Below are 18,416 nucleotides of genomic sequence, written 5' to 3'. Positions count from 1 at the left end.
ACATTTTATCTTCATCCTAGCCCTCAAGTTAGTGCAGGCATGATCCCTGTTTTGAAGATGAGAGAACTTCAAGGCAGGAAACTTGGTAGGCTGACTCTGGAGTCCATGCTCTCACCTCAGATTTTTTTTTTTTTTTTTTGCCAGTCCTGAGGCTTGAACTCGGGTCCTGAGCACTGTCCTTGGACTTTTCTCGAGGCCAGAGCTCTACTACTTGAGCCAAAGCACCACTTCCAGTTTTTTTTTTTTTTCTATGCATGTGGTACCAAGGAATCGAACCCCGGTCTTCCTGCATGCCAGGCAAGCACTCTACCACTAGGCCAAACTCGCGGCCCTTAGATACTTTCTGCGCTTGGCCCACTCCGGGTTCTACAGTACACCCGCGGTGATAAGGCTCCTCTCCTCAACGGCGCCTCCAGGCAGGGACGACGGGACCTCAACCTCTAACCTAAGCTCCAGCCTCGGCCTGCGTTCCTCCTCTAGGCCACCAGAGGGCGCACCCAACCGGACGTCCCCAGAATACGGGACACACCGAGGACCACGAGGTCACAGCGAAACCTCCACGGTTTCTCCTCACCTTTAGGCTCAGGGTTTCTGGCTGGCATTTTTTTTTTAAATTTAGCCCTACTAACCCGAAGGAGGAGATAAAAGTCACGTCTAAGCCTGTCACGTGCAGCGTGTCCCCGCAGCGTGTCAACCGCGGGCACTGCGGCAAACCTGTCAGGAGGAGGCGGGGCCGAAGCTTCGTCCCGCCCCCGCCGCTCTCACGTGACCTCCAGCAGGCGCCTGAATCCCGGAAGCGCTCGCTGGGTGGCGTGCTCGCGCGCGCTCCGGTTCCCAGGCACCCGCGCGGTTCCCGGGCTTGCGGCGCGCGCGCCCGCGCTCGTTCCCGGGGTTCCCGGTGCCGAGCTAGGCGCGCGCGCGGCCCCCTGGTCCCCGCCTCCTCTCTTCTCTCCACCCCACCCCACCGCCGGGCCACGCGGCGTTTTCGGGCACGGCAACCATGTGCTCCTTAGCGTCGGGCGCTACGGGTGGGTACCCGGTTCGCCCGGACGCAGGCCAGGCCGCGTGGCCGGTGGAAGAGCTCCCCCACCCCCTCCCCGGCGCGGGCGGTGGGGCCTGGCCGGAGGCGCTGGGGCGAGGGCCGGGGCGAGGGCCGGGGCGAGGGCCAGGGGAGGGCGGGCGGAGGTACGCCCTCCCCAGCCCTCTGCCGGCCGTGCCCGGGGTCACGGGCAGGTCTGCTTGTTTTGCGTGTGTCAGGCGGCCGGGGCGCGGTGGAGGAGGACGAGGACCTACCCGAACTGTCGGACAGCGACGGCGAGGCCGCCTGGGAGGACGAGGACGAGGACGAGGCCGAGCTCCCCCACCCCAGGCAGCAGACCCCCTGCCTGTTCTGTAACAGGTTCGTCGGCCTCGGCGGCCCGGCCCGGCTTGCTGAGGGGTCTCTTGACGGACCACCCGCAGTGGTCTGCACCCCCCCCCCCATTCTCGAGCCGGTTGTTTTGAGGGTGTGAGTGTGTGTGGGGTGATGGTTTGGGGAGAAGTCCACGGTAGTTGGAGGGGAGGAGCCAGGAACCGGAAGCCCGTGTTCGGACCGGCCTCAGTGTCACTGGCCTAAAAGGAGCTGGTTTGGGATTGGCTCTGTAGATCCCGAATGACCCTTGTTACCTGAAATGTTAAACAAGAAAAGAAAAAAGAGATACAGATAGGGAATTCACGCAGATGGCGTCCGGGACTGCAGTTTCACAAGCCCACGGAACTGGTTCTCACGCCGTTGAGTAACAAGTCTGGGAGTCTCTCCTCGACCCAGCTAAGCTCCAGATCGCCCTTCCATTTCTAGCACCCTAGGAAATGACCCCTGGAGCTGCTTAAAATTGTAGCATTGTAGCCCTTCCGGTGTAACATTTCTACTTTGAGCCACTTAGTCGTACTTCGCAATTTAAGTGGAGGCACCTGTTGAAGGACTGGATGCCTTTTTTTCCCCACTCCGTGGAGGGTAGATGGGGAAGACTGCAATGTCATTCAACTGTTCAAGGTCACAATGCTGTGGTTCGTTTCCCCAGTCCATCTTTCCACTTAAAATTCAGCCTCTTAAGTCTCAAGAAACTTTGGCTGCTGGGCATCATGAGGCCTGACATGGATCATTCTTACTTTCGTAAGCATTACTTCCAGTGTCCCCATACCTGGTCATGATGCACATTGGCATTGTATCCTGTGTTCTCATAGGAGCGAACATGACTGCCCCTACTCCGGTTAGTTGATTTATTGAGTATTTATTGAGCATCAGTGGTGCAGTGCCTCCTGATAGGCTGCATACATACTGCAGTAACCTGTCTTGGCAAACTTTGATTGAAAATTACTGCCCATGTGCCAGGCATACAGAAGAGGAGTGCAGTGCCTCTGCTGTGTATTCCTGTCTTGTGTGTCTTCGAGTTTTGCATCTCACTTAGAGGCTAAGTCTTTACAATGTCTAATGCAGGTATTGTGAGAACACTACAGGATCACTTGTGAAAAAAACTATACCTGGGGGATATGCCAGCTGTAAAATTATATTTTATACTTTAGAAGCTTTTGCGCAGTACCAGTTCAGAAATCCCCTGAAAACAGAGATGACACTGGGGAAAGAATCTCAAGTAGGGAATTTTCATGATTTCAGAGAAACAAAAATCTCTCCAAGGGAGCTCTTTGTACAGAAAACCCTTTTGATAAATACAGTGCTTTTTGTTTGACAGATAAGTTAACTGAGACATTTAAAAGATAGTTCATTTGTTTTAGGTGTTGAATATGACTCAGGCATACTACTTTTCAGAAGTGCTGGGCACTGTTCCTTTATTTCTGAGTGGATTTCTTTTTGTCTCATTGGAAACAAAACTAAAAGTGAGCTGATTAACAATTCAAGTGAATATTTAACATGAAATCAGCATTTAGACTTCCCAGGAGACTGTTCCATGAAATGGTTTTGATTTTTTTTTCAGGTTATTCACATCTGCTGAAGAAACATTTTCACACTGTAAGACAGATCACCAATTTAATATTGATAACATGGTCCAAAAACACGGTGAGTATTTCTTAAAATAAAGAACAGCTTTACTTGTGAAAGTAAGAGACACCTTCCTTCACTAGTCCACTATAGTAAAAAGAGTAGCTACTTACCTTACTGAAATGTCTTTTGAAGAAAGATTAAGTCATTCTTCTAAATGAAGTTCAATATATTTAAACTTAAATGATTTTGCAACTAAAAACAGAAAAAAGAACCCTTTGGCATAGGAATATGTTATTGACCAAATGGAATTGGGAAGCTGGTACAAGTCGTTGTGAAAAAAGTAGAATATGAACTAACATTAAGACCTAGCAGGTTGTGTTTTATGTTTACTAAAAAATATGGAGGACCGGGAGATTAGCTTAGAGGTAGAGTGCTTGCCTAGCTAGCATGCACGAAGACCCGACTTCCATTCCTCGGTGCCACATACATAGAAAAAGCCAGAAGTGGTGGTATGGCTCAAGTGGTAGAGCCCTAACCTTGAGAAAGCCCAAGGACAGTACTCAGGCCCTGGGCTCAAGCCCAAGACTGGCAAAAAAAAAAAAAAAAAAAGGAAAAATGGAGTTGTGAAGTTAAGGAAGCATGCAAAATGTTGAAGAAATGTTTCTGTTGATTTGTGTTCAAACATTTCTTAGACTTACAGATTTCCACTTCTTTAAGAAGATACAGAAGATACAAAATTGAGTTTTTGGTCCCTATTTTTATTAAGAACATTGTGACATGGTTGAGGAATATCAGCTTGGTTATTCACATCTATTGGACACATCTTTGGATTTCAAGTACATTAAGTCAGGCACTAGTGGTTCACAGCTATAATCCTAGACATTCAGGAGGCTGAGATCTGCAGGTAGAGATTCAGATCAGTCTGGACAGGAAGGTCCATGAGACTCTAATCTGCAGTTAGTCAGCAAAAAGCTGGAAGTAGACCTGTGGCTGTAGTGGTAGAATGCTAGCCTTGAGCAAAAATGCCTAAGGACAGTTCCTAGGCCTTGAATTTAAGCCTCAGTACTGCCCCAGGCCCATACATTTTGTTTATAGATCAAATCCAGGTGTAACTATTTGTGAATGATGTACGTAACATCCTCGGCTTATCTTCCATTACTAATGTTGCATTTTAGAATGAATTGGAATACTACTGCTTTTTTTATACTTACCGATATAAGGGTTTTTGTGTGCTATCGAAGCTTCTTTATAACAGCATTTCTCAGTTATAATCAATTTCCTGTGATGATGAACAACCAGTTTGTCCAATAGTAAATAATAGCCCTTATATTACTGCTCTCCTTTGACTTAAATGCTGCTTCATTTTTGGCAAGATAAAACAGATAAAAAGCCTCATTATTTTTTAGTTTGCATCATTTAACTTCATGGAAAAGCTAACACACTTTGTATACTCATGTCGTGGCAGAATTATAATTTGGCAAGCTCCATAAAAGTTATGGATTTGTAACATCTTAGTTCTATTATTAACCGTCAAATATTTGGTAAAATTTATGATCTAGTCATTAGGCTGTGTATTAGTCTGATAATGGAAAAATAATTGCATACATTTCTTTTTATGTATTTTTTGTTAAGAAATACAAGAAAAGTACATAATGTTTGTCATCGAGGCCTGTTTTTCAGATAAAATATTCAGAAGTGAACAAATGAAGCAGTGGTACTCAGCAGATACCATGTTGAAAATGTACTATGCAATTTGTGGGTGGGGACAGGAGGGAAAAACTGGGAGAGAGCAAGGGCAAGGGTGACACTGTCCAAAAAGAAATATACCCCTTAACTGGCGTATGTAACTGTAATCCCTCGGTCCATCACCTTTACAATAATAAAAAACATATATTGAGAAATATCAAGTATTCAGAAGTATTTCCAGTACCTAATACGAAATTCAAAGTATAAGTGATAGTTTGGAGATTTAGAAGTACTATCTAAGCAGAAAACCATTTATAGAACAGGTCAGTTAAGTAAAACTCCCATTAAAATAGGTGAATTGTCTTTTTTTCTTCCCACTTAGGACTTGAATTTTATGGATACATTAAACTAATAAACTTCATTAGACTTAAGGTAAGTTGGCAGCTTGAGTTATAATTTTCCTTAGAAATTTATGAATTGAATACCTCAGCACTTAACACTGTTTTGATTATTTCAACTTTTGAAGTTTAACGGATGGGATACATCCGGCCTGTTGGTGGTTTAAGGCCTGCAAAGTCTTTGGTGCATGAGTAGACAGACATATATGCTCCTTGTCAGCTACCAATGGCTCTTCTGTTTGTATTGATGATTTTGTTTGGCCCATAAATGTTGTGATAAATATCCAAATAGCCCTTGGCAGAACATAGTTTCCCTAACTCTGAAAGAAATATGGGGAGTTGTGCTATTCATCATATTGTAGGACTCTTGGATGCCAGGAACAGGCTCAAGGTACTAAATGAATGTCTATGCAGTGACAGGTGTTATATTTTAAGAAGTGAATCAGTGCTATGAGAAAAAATTAATTTCATTTCAGATGAAAGACTGATGGTATTTCTGTAAAATCCGATGTGTTTTAGTCTGTTTTGGATGCTCTGTTTTGTTTGATCTGTTTAAAGTAAATTAAATTTGTATTTTTTTTCCAACAATACGAAACTCTTCATTAAAACCACTTCAAATGACTACTAAACAATGACTACTGAAATAGCAGTACAGTCAGTCATCCCTCACTATATGGCTCTTCATTTATTGCAGCTTCACTGTACCACAGGTTTTTAAAGAATTATATATATCTAATTCTGTATCATGGAGCTTTCATTATATTTTGGGATTTTGCAGTATACTATAGGTATTAGATTTCTGCTTTTGCTTAATTTCCCTAGTCTTTACTAGGCTTTTTCTAGGCTTGTACTACAAGCTGTGAGTAAAACATGCAATTATTTTTATATTCAGAATCCCACAGTTGAGTATATGAATTCCATATACAACCCAGTGCCTTGGGAGAAAGAAGAGTATTTGAAACCAGTATTAGAAGATGACCTTTTACTTCAATTTGGTAAGATGATCATACTATATCTACTTTAACACCTGTTAGGACAAAATGAAAGTACTGCTTTAGGAAAATATATATATGATCCCGTCTTATTGGTGATTTTTTACTGTGTGGTTTTGCTTACGTGATTTCAACTACTCCTGCAGAAATGTTAAATGGAAAGTTCAGAAATGAATAATTAGTAAGTTTCAAATGCATGTTTGTGTGTGTGTTTGTGAGTGTGAGAGTGAGTGTGAGTGTGAGTGATAGGGCTTGAACTTGGCCTGGGAGCTGTCCCTGAGCTCTTCAGTTCAAGGCTACCACCCTACTCTTTAGCCAAGCCCTACTTCCCATTTTCTAGAGGTTAATTGGAGATAAGAGTCTCAGGTCCTTTTGTGCCCAGGCTGGCTTTGAACCTTGATCCTCAGATATCAGCCTCCTGAGTAGCTAGGATTAAGGTGTGAGCCACCACGCCCAGGTTTCAAATGCAAGGTTTTTTGACTAGAGTGATAAAATCTGTTCCCTCTAGCACTATCTCTCTTAGATGTGCATCTTCCTTTTGCTCTGTGCATCTATGCAGTGGATTCTGTTTTGCCTGACCTCAGTAGGTAGCCCTTTTCATCTAGGCTTGACTCTTGCAATGGCGCTTGTATCCAAGTAGTCATTGTTCACGGAGAGAAAAAGATCAGATATCCATACTAGTAGGCTTACTAGGAAGTCATTTTAGAAGTATGAAAGCATGAAATTGTTTGACATTAAGGGGCATTTCAAAATATAGGGAGGCTGGGCACTGTGGCTCACACCTGTAATCCTAGGTACTCAGGAGGCTGAGATCTGAGGATCACGGTTCAAAGCCATCCTGGGCAATACAAAGCCTTGAGACTCTTATTTCCAGTTAATCTCTAGGAAACCTAGAAAATGGAAGTGGGGCTGTGGCCCAAGGGTAGGGCAGTAGCCTTGAGCTGAAGAGCTCAGGCACAGCGCGCAGGCCAGAGTTCAAGCCCCATGACAAAAAAAAAAAAAAAAAAATTTGCAAAGTAACAGCATTATATTTGTTATTATTTATATGTATTTTAAGACTTCTGACTCTCCTATAAACCTTTCCCACTCTCTTATTAACCTTAATTAGCATTTTTATATTGTTTTAAAATTTTCAGGAAAAATAATTAAAATCATGTGAACTAGGCAAGCACTCTACCACTATGCCACATTCCCAGTCCTAGACAATGCTTTTTAAAAAAACTGCAAAGTAGATTTAATAACTTGTGCTGCTTTTCTCTCAGATATTCAGATCACACAACTAACTAAGCCATCTACTTTACTGAGATTTGTTTTGACACAAAATGGATTCCATGTACCTTTCCAAAGGCTTGTCTCACATACTGACTCTTAAAGCCTCCCTTGTGGCAGAACCACTTTCATTTACTGCAGGTTTCTTCTGTTGCTTGCCTGGTACTTTGGGTTGTTCTGTACTGTGTAGGAGGCTTGTGGAAATTCTGCTATTGTCTTGTAGTTTGTTGATCCAATCTGTAGGAATGAAATCTTATATTCTTTTCCTGATTATATTGGTTTTTTTTTTTCCCCATACTTCTTATACTGATCAGAAGAGATGTACCTGAAGAGACCATAGTTTTATATTGTGTTTGAGCAGTTACTTGGTTCTTACCTCTCCTTTCCTTGAGAAGTTGCCATTGAGTTGTATGGCATGGCATTCTTAGGAATACACTTTAGTTTTAAGAACTTTATAACCTTAGAAAAAGCATTGAAGGGAAGTGGTACTTTCGCCAAATCTCACTCTTTTTTTTTTCCATATATTTTTTTATTGTAATGAACAAATCTCACTCTTGAACTCAGGACCCGAGCACTTTCTCAAGGCTACCGCTCTAGCACTTAAGCCACCATACCACTTCTGGCTTTTTCTGTGTATATGGTACCAAGGAATTGAACCCAAGGCTTCATACAATCTAGGCAAACACTCTCCTACTAGCCACACACCTGGCCCAAGATGGAGTCTTAGAACTTTTTTTGCACAGGCTAGCCTGAAACTATGCTTTCCTGATCTTGGTTCTCTGAATAGCTGAGATAGGTGTATACTTTTTTTTTTGGCCAGTCCTGGGCTTGAACTCAGGGCCTGAGCACTTTCCTTGGACTTCCTCAAGGTTAGATTTCTACCACTTGAGCCTCAGCAACATTTCCGACTTTTTTCTTTGTATGTGGTACCAAGGAATCGAACCCAGGTCTTCATGCATGCTAGGCAAGCACTGTATCACAAGGCCAACCCCCTAGTCCAGGTATACACTTTTTGTATTTTTTTTTTTTTTGCCAGTCCTGGCTTGAGCACTCCTTGGGCTTTCTCAGGGTTAGGGCTCTACCACTTGATCCATACCACCACTTCCAGTTTTTTCTGTGTATGTGGTACTGAGAAATCGAACCTGGGTCTTCGTGCATGCTAGGCAAGCACTCTACCACTAGGCCAAACTCCCAGCCCCATACTTTTTGTATTTTTATATAATATTCTTATATTCCCAGCTGTGTGTTGAGATGGAGGTCTCATAAGTTTTTTGCCTAAACTGAATGTGAACTAGGACCCTCTTAAGCTCAGCCTCCTGAATAACCAAGATTACTGCCATGAGCCACTAGGGTCTAGTCGATAATGTGTTGTTATTAATAAATGAAAAAGTATATGAAGTATATAGTAAATGAAATAGAGCTAGAAGTAGATATGGTCTTATGTGTAGTGCCTGCATTCTCGAACGACTTTGCCATTGTTGGAGTGAAAGTTGGTATAATTTGTTATTCCCATAGCCCTAGGTTCAGAACACTCCATTTCCACCAAAGAAATAACACTTGACACCATCTTTTTGTTTTATTATCTTACTATGGTTTGAATCCAGGACTTTGCTTGCTTGCTAGGCAGGCAGTTTTGTTTTTGTTTTTGTTTTTGTTTTTCTGTCATGGGGCTTAAACTCTGGGCCTGGGTTCTGTGCCTGAGCTCTTCAGGTCCAGGCTACTGTTCTAGCTATGGGCCTGGGCATTGTCCCTGAGCTCTTTAGCTCAAGGCCACTGCCCTACCCCTTGAGCCATAGCCCCGTTTCCCATTCTTTAGTGGTTAATTGGAGATAAGAGTCTCAAGGACTTTAGTGTTAGTGGACTTCAGTGTTAGTGCCCAGGCTAGCTTTGAGCCATGATCCTCACATCTCAGCCTCCTGAGTAGTTTGGATTACAGGTGTGAGCCACCATGCCTGGCTTAGGCAGGCAGTTTTAACATTTGGACTATATGCCTAGCCCAGAGAAATGTAATTCTCTTCTATTTTGTTAAGGTGTAATTGAAAATTATTATTGCACATTTATGATGCAATATGTTAAGATATGGTGTACATCTCATTTGTGGAATTATTACCACTATCAAGCTAATCAATTATCCGTTACTTTCTATAGTATTTTTCTTGTGTTTACTGTTGTCACTCTGTGGTAGATGAGATGCTCAGTGCTTAGTCATCATGTGCATCTCTATATTCCTTCTAACTCTTAGCCCTAATGACCACTAGCCTTCTTTTTGCTTCTGTGAAGTGTTTATAGATTTCACTTGTAAGTGAGATCACTTAACTAAATGCTGAAACACTTAGACGGGCATCATATTCTTTGATCTCCAATGAAAACTGTCTGGATACTGAAGAGTACTTTTGCTAGGATGATAATGGGCACTTAGAAATATTTATTCTGAGCCTATTTGTAGTCATTATTGTAGGGTAGCCTGATAATGGTTATCTGTTTATTTCTCTAGATGTAGAAGATCTCTATGAGCCTGTGTCTGTCCCATTCTCCTATCCCAACGGACTCAGTGACAGTACATCTGTTGTTGAGAAATTGAAACATATGGAAGCGAGGGCACTGTCTGCTGAAGCTGCATTAGCTAGAGCACGAGAGGATCTGCAAAGAATGAAGTAATTTATCAATTTTACAGAAAACTGTTCACTTCTCTCAGATCACATTGCTGATAAAACATTGTGTATTCTAGAAAGCACAATGGGTTTATTAAAACTTAGTAGTCTTTTTTCATATATTTTTATTGTAATTAATAGAAGGGTTAAATTATATTCACCAGGTAGAAGGTGCATTACTTCACATACATTAATACCCCTTCTCATGTTTTTGTCCTCATTTACCTCCCCCACCCCTGCCCCTCATCTTGTTTTTCCCACTTTCCTATCCGATTTCAAATAACCAAGTACGTATATATACAATATATCAGATAACAAGGTGAAATACTGTAACAATATGAGATAGCCAAGGGACAGCAAAAGAGATGAGAGATAACTTAATACATTAAGGACAACAATCACTCATTACATGGCTTTTAAAAACTTAATAGTCTTTAAAGATATAAAGCATTTTTAAACAATATGGATATTATTGATTAATATCACATATTTCATAAATATTGTTTACATATAGTTAGAGCTCTGACATTTTTAATGTTTTGTGTGCCTTGTCCCTGAGTTTTGTTGCTCAAAGCTGGTGGTGCTATACCACTTGGTCCATACTTTGAGCTTTTTTCTAATTAATTGGGGAAAAGAGGGACTTGCCTGTCCAGGCTACCTTCAAGCTATAATCCTCAGATCTTACCCTCCTGAGTAGTTAGGATTACAGGCACAAATCATCAGCACCCAGCTCATGCCTCTCTTTTAATTTTATATTACAATTGGTTTCTTCACTTTAATTTTCCCTTCTTAAGTCTTCAAATATAGAGATATTCATAGTTTTTAAATTGAGGGGAAAATGTGTTGTTAAAAGTTCTGTTTTGAAAAAAGTCAAATGTAATAATGGTATAATAGTTAAAGCCAGATACATAGTAACAAGTTTTTTCATTAAGTAAATTAGCATTCTGCTGGTATAGTACTTCTCAAAGTATACTGTGAGCATGAATCTCAGAGATTTTGCTAATGTAGATTCTGACTAAGGAAGTCTGGAGTAGGATCTAAGTGTCTACATTTCTCATTGATTTTTATCTTAGAAAAATTTTTCTGTTCGGTTTATGAGCTGTGAATACACGTTTGATGGTATGCCAGAATGCCCTGCATGAAAAGTCAATTTTAGTTCACCCTCCTTTTTTTTTTTTTTAATGCTGGGAGCTAGTCACATTGCTTTACGATTAGCAGAGATAATGAATTGTGCACCCTTCGGGTTTGGGAGTCTATTTCTTAAGATCCAGCAGGGGGATCATTGCGTTACTCTAGATGGGCTCTGCAAACCACCCCTCCCCCTTCCTCTTCCTCAACCTCTAGCCTTTCCTTTTTTCATGGTCCAATAAACCTGTCTCAAGAGTGTATTTCAAATTGATTACAGACAATTTGCTCAGGATTTTGTGATGAACGCAGATGTCAGAACCTGCTCATCATCGACTGCCATTGCAGACCTCCAGGAGGATGAGGATGGTGTTTATTTCAGTTCCTATGGGCATTATGGGATACATGAAGAAATGCTAAAGGTTAGAAAAACACACTGATAACACTTAAGTACATACTAGTGAGGAAATGTGTGGAAACTATTCTTTTTGTTGCATATTTTAGAACTGCATTTCAAATTTCTCATGCTTACATAGCTGATCTTGAAGTGAAAAGATTATAGTTATGGTAGATTTTTATTTAATATCACTAGTACTCATTATTATGGAGTCTTATTTTTTCTTGAAACTTTTGTAAGAAACAACTTGTTATTTTACTTGTTTCAAGAGAAACTATTAAATAGAATTTACATTATACCCTTTTTAAAAAATATGGAAATGCAAAGATTAAGAATTAACTAAGGGGTTGGGAGTTTGGCCGAGTGGTAGAGTGCTTGCCTAGATGCATAAAGACCTGGGTTTGATTCCTCGGTTACCACATACATAGAAAAAAAGCTGGAAGCGGTGCTGAGGCTCAGGTGGTAGAGCTCTAGTTTTGAGAAAGTCCAAGGACAGTGCTCAGGCCCTGAGCTCAAGCCCAGGACTGGCAAAAAAAAAAAAAAAAGACTAAATCCACCTTTGCCATTTTAAATCTAGGTAAGTGACATGATGGCTTGTGTTGCTTTTCAGACAGGTCTACACAGATCACTGAAAGTCCTACTAGGTATGAGTAGTTTCAGTATAATCATGAGGGAAATCCATTTTGAGCAATTACAAATTCTGTCCTGAACAATTATAACTATATAGAGAATCTGCACACGACTATTATGCAAGTATTTTTGATGTACAGCAGACTACAGAAATTCTAGTATCTTTTTTGCCCTTTGCAAGAATCATCTGCCTTACAATGTAATTATCTCTTGGAGATAACTTAAGTATTCATAGAAAATAGGGATATATTTGATTCAAAAAGACTGCTTTATTTTGCTAAGCAATATAGCAGATGAATGAATTATGCCTTAAAGCAAACTTTTTCCTCTGTTTTTTTGTTTTGTTGTGTTTTATGTTTTGTCCACAGTAATTCTTGACATGGACAGTCTAGAGATACTGTTTATAGGGAGATGGAATATGTAAACTTTAAATATTTCTCCTTTGTCCTTCTTGATGAAGAGTTGTTGACTAACATTATGAATATGCAGTGCATCATTATCTTTTTATGGAGAGAAGCCCTCCTGTGTATGCATATATCACATATTATAGTGTTGTGTAATAATTTGAAATTTTAGCTTTGTATCTGCAGCTGACTCATGCTTTCAGTCCACGTTCATGAGCCTGTACATTAAAACTATTCTTGTATTCCTATGTAAAGATTTAGAGTATATACCATTTTTGTTGTCATTAGCCTCATTCTTAGCTGTTCATATGTTTGTAGGAAGGACTTCACAACACCCTAAAATATTATTAAGAGTTCTAGTTCATTTATTTCTTAGTTTTAATAGGCTGGTATTAAAGATCTTTTATTTCTCTGGTGCTCGCATTGATATATTAGTCTTTGTTAGAGTAAATTTTTAGAAATGATTATGAAGGCCAGTTTTGGATTTGCTTGCATTTCACATTCTTGCAAAAAAAATCAGTTACTACGCTTAAGCTCTGTTATACTGTTTTAAGCACTGGTTTTCGTTATACCCAGGTAAGCACATGAACAAAAGCGGATGACTCTATAGAAAGAACCACATGAAGGATTGCAGCATAGCTGGGCAACTGTGCATGGAGCTGGGACAGCAGTTAGGGTTCTATTGATTAAGTAAGGGCAGTGGTAGGGCAGGTGATTGGTGAGAGCTTTCCAGGTGACTGCATTCATGATTGATGTTCACATTTTCTTGCTTCGGCAACCATTACCACTTTCCAGTGCAAAGAATATGGAAGTAGAAAATTAGACTTTGAAAAGGGCCATTTGAAAATTAGACCATGAGTTTTTAACATACACTGGTTTAAACATTAGACTTTAATAATTCTTATAGTAGCTTTTAAAAAGTAGACTCAAAGGAAAGATAATAACTTGAGGTTACTTTTTTGAAAAAAGTAATTAGAAATAATGAGAATGCTTGGAATTCTGAGTAATAACAATGAGAAAGCATGGAGTTCTGAGTACTTCACTTCACAGTTCTAATAAGTAAAATAACTTGCCTTTCAAGATGTTCTTTAAAAAACTGTAAACCTTGGCATAAAAATGTTTTAGAAGGGTATAATTTGTATAGCATTTTTATATTGTAGCACAGTTGTCACTGTGGGTATCTCTTGGTACCCTTGGGGGATTGGTTTCAGTAGCCCTGCGAATGCTTAAGTCTGAAGTGACTCAAGTTATTACGTAGTGTGCCGCAGTGTTCACATACATGCTGTATGCTTTAAAATCATCCCTACGTTACAGTACCTTGCTAATACAATGTAAATGCTGTGTAGATAGCATTGTATTGCATTGTTTAGGGAACCATGACAAGAAAAGCCTGTACTTACTCAGTTACAGATGGAATTTAAGATATTTTTTGTTTGCAGTTGGGTGAATGCATGAAAGTGACACACAGCTATAAGATGGTTGAATGTATTTTTTTTAACCTACTGTGAAACCCCAAATTAGAACTTTTGTGAGATCTGTTTTTATCACAGTCATATCATAGTCATATTTTACTTCTTTGACATCCCTGCCCTTTACCTTAGCAGTCTGTATGTGTCTCATCTTCAGGAATCTGTTTGTTCTTGACATGGTATACATGTGAGAATTTTTAGTGCATTCTTTATTCACAGTTCAAATGGTGTTTGAGTGCAGAGGCATCCATTAATGTGGGCTGTAGGTTTACATGATTTACTTTTAGACTTTCAGGCATTTAAATATCCCTTTTTTGTGTGTGTATGTGTCTGTCTTGGGGTTTGAGCTCGAGGCTGACCCTGAGCTCTTCAGCTCAAAGCTGCTGCCCTACCCCATTGAGCCACAGTCCTACTTCCCCTTGTGTAGAGATTAATTGGAGAGAAGAGTCTCATGTTCTTTAGTGCCTGGGCTGGCTTTGAACCATGATCCTCGAATTTCAGCCTCTTGAGTAGCTAGGATTACAGGCGTGAGCCACTGCGCCCAGCTTATCACTTCTTACAGAAATTTAAACATCATTGCCTACAGAAGTTTCTAGAAAGAAAACAGAATTATTATTATTATTATTTTTTTTTTTTTTGGCCAGTCCTGGGCTTGAGCTCAGGGCCTGAGCACTGTTGTTGGATTTTCTCAAGGCTAGAGCTCTACCACTTGAGCCTCAGCACCACTTCCGGCTTCTTTCTATGTATGTGGTACCGAGGAATCGAACCCGGGTCTTCATGCATGCTAGGCAAGCACTTTAACCACTAGGCCAAACTCCTGGCCCCAGAAAACAGAATTATTAATCAGATAAATGCTGGAAATTATTTTCTTGGAGATTCATTAGATTCCGCTTTTAATTGTGCCTTCCATTGTTACATTTGTTTTGTTTCCTCTTTTACTTATTTTAAGAAAACAGAATTATTAATCAGATAAGTGCTGGAAATTATTTTCTTGGAGATGCATTAGAGTCTGCTTTTAAATGTGCCTTCCATTGTTACATTTGTTTGGTTTCTGCTTTCACTTATTTTAAGATAGCTTTGGGGCAAGAATTCAGGCTTTACATTCCTGAACCTTTTAAAGATGTCTTAAAGTCACAGAATGATACTATAGTCTTTGTAAATAAAAACATGTATGTTTTTAAAGAACATAGATGCGTTTTGTCTTTCAGTGATGTTTTTAGAATAAATACTTTGTTTTTGCTGGTGTTATTCTTTATTTTTGTCTTAAAAAAACTCTTAAAAACTTGGTTTTTTAGGCAAAAAACTGTAAAAACTAACAGTTTGTGAGCAAGTTGCAAATATCTACCTAAAATTTTTTTTTTTCCTAAAAACTTTAATTTTATTTATCCTAGGACAGAGTACGAACAGAAAGCTACAGAGATTTTATATACCATAATCCACATATCTTTAAAGATAAGGTGAGTAATATAAGCTGTTATTGGGTGGTAGAAGTCCTTCTTTTGCTTATAATTGTGATAGCAATTGATTTAATACATTCTAGCTTTATTTCTGGGAAGAAGTTTATGGTGCTGACCTGTGGTGCAGAAATACTGATTTGTGCTACCTGCTAGTATAGTTGTTTTTCTGATTTGGAATTTAGTTTGCAGCCAAGTTCCTGTGGTTTACACTGGTAATTCTAGCTATTCAGGAGGCTTAGTTCTCAGAATCACCAGTTTAAAGCCAGCTCAAGCAGGAAAGTCTATGTGAGACTCTTATTTCTAGTTAACCAGCTCTAATGATAAAACTCTGTCTTTGAGCAAAAAAAATTCAGACCCCGAGTTCAAGATCCAGTACTGGCACAAAAAGTAACAAAAAAGAAAGTCATTAATTTCAGTAATATAGTTTATTTATTGAAATAATTTTGCCTAAACCATATTTATGATGTAGAATAATTTGTGGGGTTTTTTTGTTTGTTTGTTTGTTTTGTTGTTGCTGTTTTTTGCCAGTCCTGGGCTTGAACTCAGGGTGTGAGCAGTGTCCTTGGACTTTCTCAAGGCTATAGCCACTTGAGCCACAGCACCACTTCAGCTTTTTCTATGTACATGGTACCCAGGAATCGAACTTGGGTGTTCGTGCATGCTAGGCAAGCACTCTTCTAGTAGGCCAAACTCTTGGCCCTGCAGACTTATTTTTCTAAAGAATGTTGATAATTAAGTTTCCTTCCTTTTTTTCCCCCTCCTCTGTCCCTCTTTTTTTCTTTTTTCTTTTCTTTTCTTTTTTTTTGGTCAGTCCTGGTCGTGGGCTCAGAGCCTGAGCCTGTCCTTGGGTTTGTTCTCAAGGCAAGAGCTCTACCACCTGAACCACAGCACTACTTCTGGCTTTTTCTGTGTATGTGGGACCGAGGAATCGAACCTGGGTCTTTGTGCATGCTAGGCAAGCACCCTACCACTAGGCCAAACTCCCAGCTTATTTTTCTTTTTCTTAGTGTTATTTCAAATCACTAAGCTCCTGTGGAGACCATATGGATCCTCAGATTAATTTACCTTGGTTAGTGGGTAGCATTTAATCGAGTTATGACCCACTCATAATTAATTTCTGCACTCCCTGGAAGAAATTCCCAGCTAGGTGTCCTCTTTACGCCTCTGATTTTTATTTACAGTTATAATTAATTTGCTTTTCCACCTTGTTTTTAGAAAAAGTTACAATCAACTTCCTTCATCCTTATTTCATTGTTTTGAACCCGAGTCTTTGAGTCTATCAAATTTGTTTGCCTAATCACTGACTTCTTAGCTAAAAGTCATAAAAAACTAATTCAATTAAAATATTAAAATAGAACTTGAAAAATATATTTGCCTATGTTTTAATGCTGTTTTCTGTGATTTACCAGCCCTGTAACCCTGAACTGGCTTCTTTTCTGAAGTTTATTTTCCTTATTTACATATTTTACGACAGGTAGTTTTGGATGTTGGTTGTGGAACAGGAATTCTGTCTATGTTTGCTGCTAAAGCTGGGGCAAAGAAAGTTCTTGGAGTTGATCAGTCTGAAATTCTTTACCAAGCGATGGATATCATAAGGTAGATGCATTTTTAAGGCTTGATTAAAATTATTTTTAAATCTGACAATTATTTAACATGTTATTTTTTTATCTTTAGTTGCTCTCTAATGAAAACCTAAGACTTTTTTTTTGTCTTTTGATAAACCTCTACGCTGGAATAATGAGATTAAAAATTGAGAACAAGATATGTTTGAACTGTGGCAATGAGTAATATTTTCACAGTTGTTCTAGCATTGTTTTATATAATTATTATTATTATTTTTTCCAGTCCTGGGCTTAAGCTCAGGGCCTGGCACTGTCCTTGGATTTTTGCAAGGCTAGAGCTCTACCACTTGAGCCTTAGCACCACTTCTGGATTTTTCTAAGTATGTGGTACTGAGGAATTGAACCCGGGTCGTTGTGCATGCTAGGCAAGCACTCTACCACTAGGCCAAACTCCCGGCCCTGTTTTATATAATTTTTATATTACTGAATGTAACTATAAGAATGCTAGTAAGCTAAGAAGTGATTGATATGTAGGATAATACTGATGGGGGACTTAGAGAGCTAGATATGTCAGTTGCATTTTCTTTAGTAAGTAGCAGACTATAGTTTAAGGGTTATCTTTTTTTCTTTCATTACAACATTTAGCTCTTTTAATACTATGTATAATTTAAATTCAAATATTCCTGAAAATAAGCAGAATGCTTTATCCCCTAAAAATGTCCATTTCCTTAAAAAAGTTTTTTCTCTAAAAGTGTCTGATTTATAGTTAATGTTCTGTTAAGAAGGACTCTATTTGAAATCCAGTTTATAGAATTGGATTTCTTTAGCTTTTTAACAAAAACGTTTTTTATTTGACATTTAGTAGTCATTTCCAGAGAAAGTAACAGAAAGCATTTTTTTCTTATATTTTTTATTGTGCTAGTGGATTTAGTATGTCCTTGTTTCTGGACAATTGGGTAAATGCCAAGTAGTGGAATTGCTGGGTCATAGGGGAGCTCTATGTTTAGTCTTTTGAGGAGCTGCCATACTGCTTTCCATAGTGGTTGAACAAGTTTGCACTCCCACCAGCAGTGTAGTAGTGATCCCTCCTGGCCACATCCCCTCCAACATCTGTTGTTACTAGTTTTCTTGATCCTGGCTATTCTAACTGGAGTGAGGTGGAATCTTAGAGTTATTTTGATTTGCATTTCTTTTATGGTCAGAGATGTTGAGTATTTCTTCATGTGTCTATAGGCCATTTTTGTTCCTTCTTCAGAGAAGATTCTCTAAGTCTTTGGCCCATCTTTAATGGGATGGTTGTTTCTTTGGAGATTAGTTTTGGAGTGATTCAATTTTTTGAGCTGTTGATATATTTTAGATATGAGGCCTTTATCCGTTGTGTGGTTGTTAAAGATCT

General features: G+C 39.5%; 1 protein-coding gene across 2 annotated transcripts in view; it reads left to right on the top strand.

Annotated features, from left to right (window-relative positions):
• Positions 1 to 957: 957 nt before the first annotated feature.
• The window catches only part of Prmt3 (protein arginine methyltransferase 3), an 80,806-nt gene continuing 63,347 nt past the window's right edge, over positions 958 to 18,416 (top strand). For both annotated transcript variants that reach the window (XM_090347998.1, XM_090348000.1), the window contains exons 1-9: positions 958 to 1,028; positions 1,258 to 1,399; positions 2,973 to 3,055; positions 5,049 to 5,098; positions 5,957 to 6,059; positions 9,820 to 9,979; positions 11,382 to 11,523; positions 15,393 to 15,458; positions 16,933 to 17,054. In XM_090347998.1, the coding sequence (XP_090204124.1) occupies positions 1,001 to 1,028; positions 1,258 to 1,399; positions 2,973 to 3,055; positions 5,049 to 5,098; positions 5,957 to 6,059; positions 9,820 to 9,979; positions 11,382 to 11,523; positions 15,393 to 15,458; positions 16,933 to 17,054 (896 nt within the window). In that variant the 5' untranslated portion in view covers positions 958 to 1,000. The remainder of the gene's footprint in view (positions 1,029 to 1,257; positions 1,400 to 2,972; positions 3,056 to 5,048; positions 5,099 to 5,956; positions 6,060 to 9,819; positions 9,980 to 11,381; positions 11,524 to 15,392; positions 15,459 to 16,932; positions 17,055 to 18,416) is intronic.

Source organism: Megascapheus bottae, chromosome 16, assembly GCF_031878675.1.
Source record: "Megascapheus bottae isolate mThoBot1 chromosome 16, mThoBot2.hap1, whole genome shotgun sequence".
NCBI classification, from domain to species: domain Eukaryota; kingdom Metazoa; phylum Chordata; class Mammalia; order Rodentia; family Geomyidae; genus Megascapheus; species Megascapheus bottae.
The sequence above is the reverse complement of the archived record's forward strand: the minus strand, read 5'-3'. Positions and strand labels throughout refer to the sequence as shown.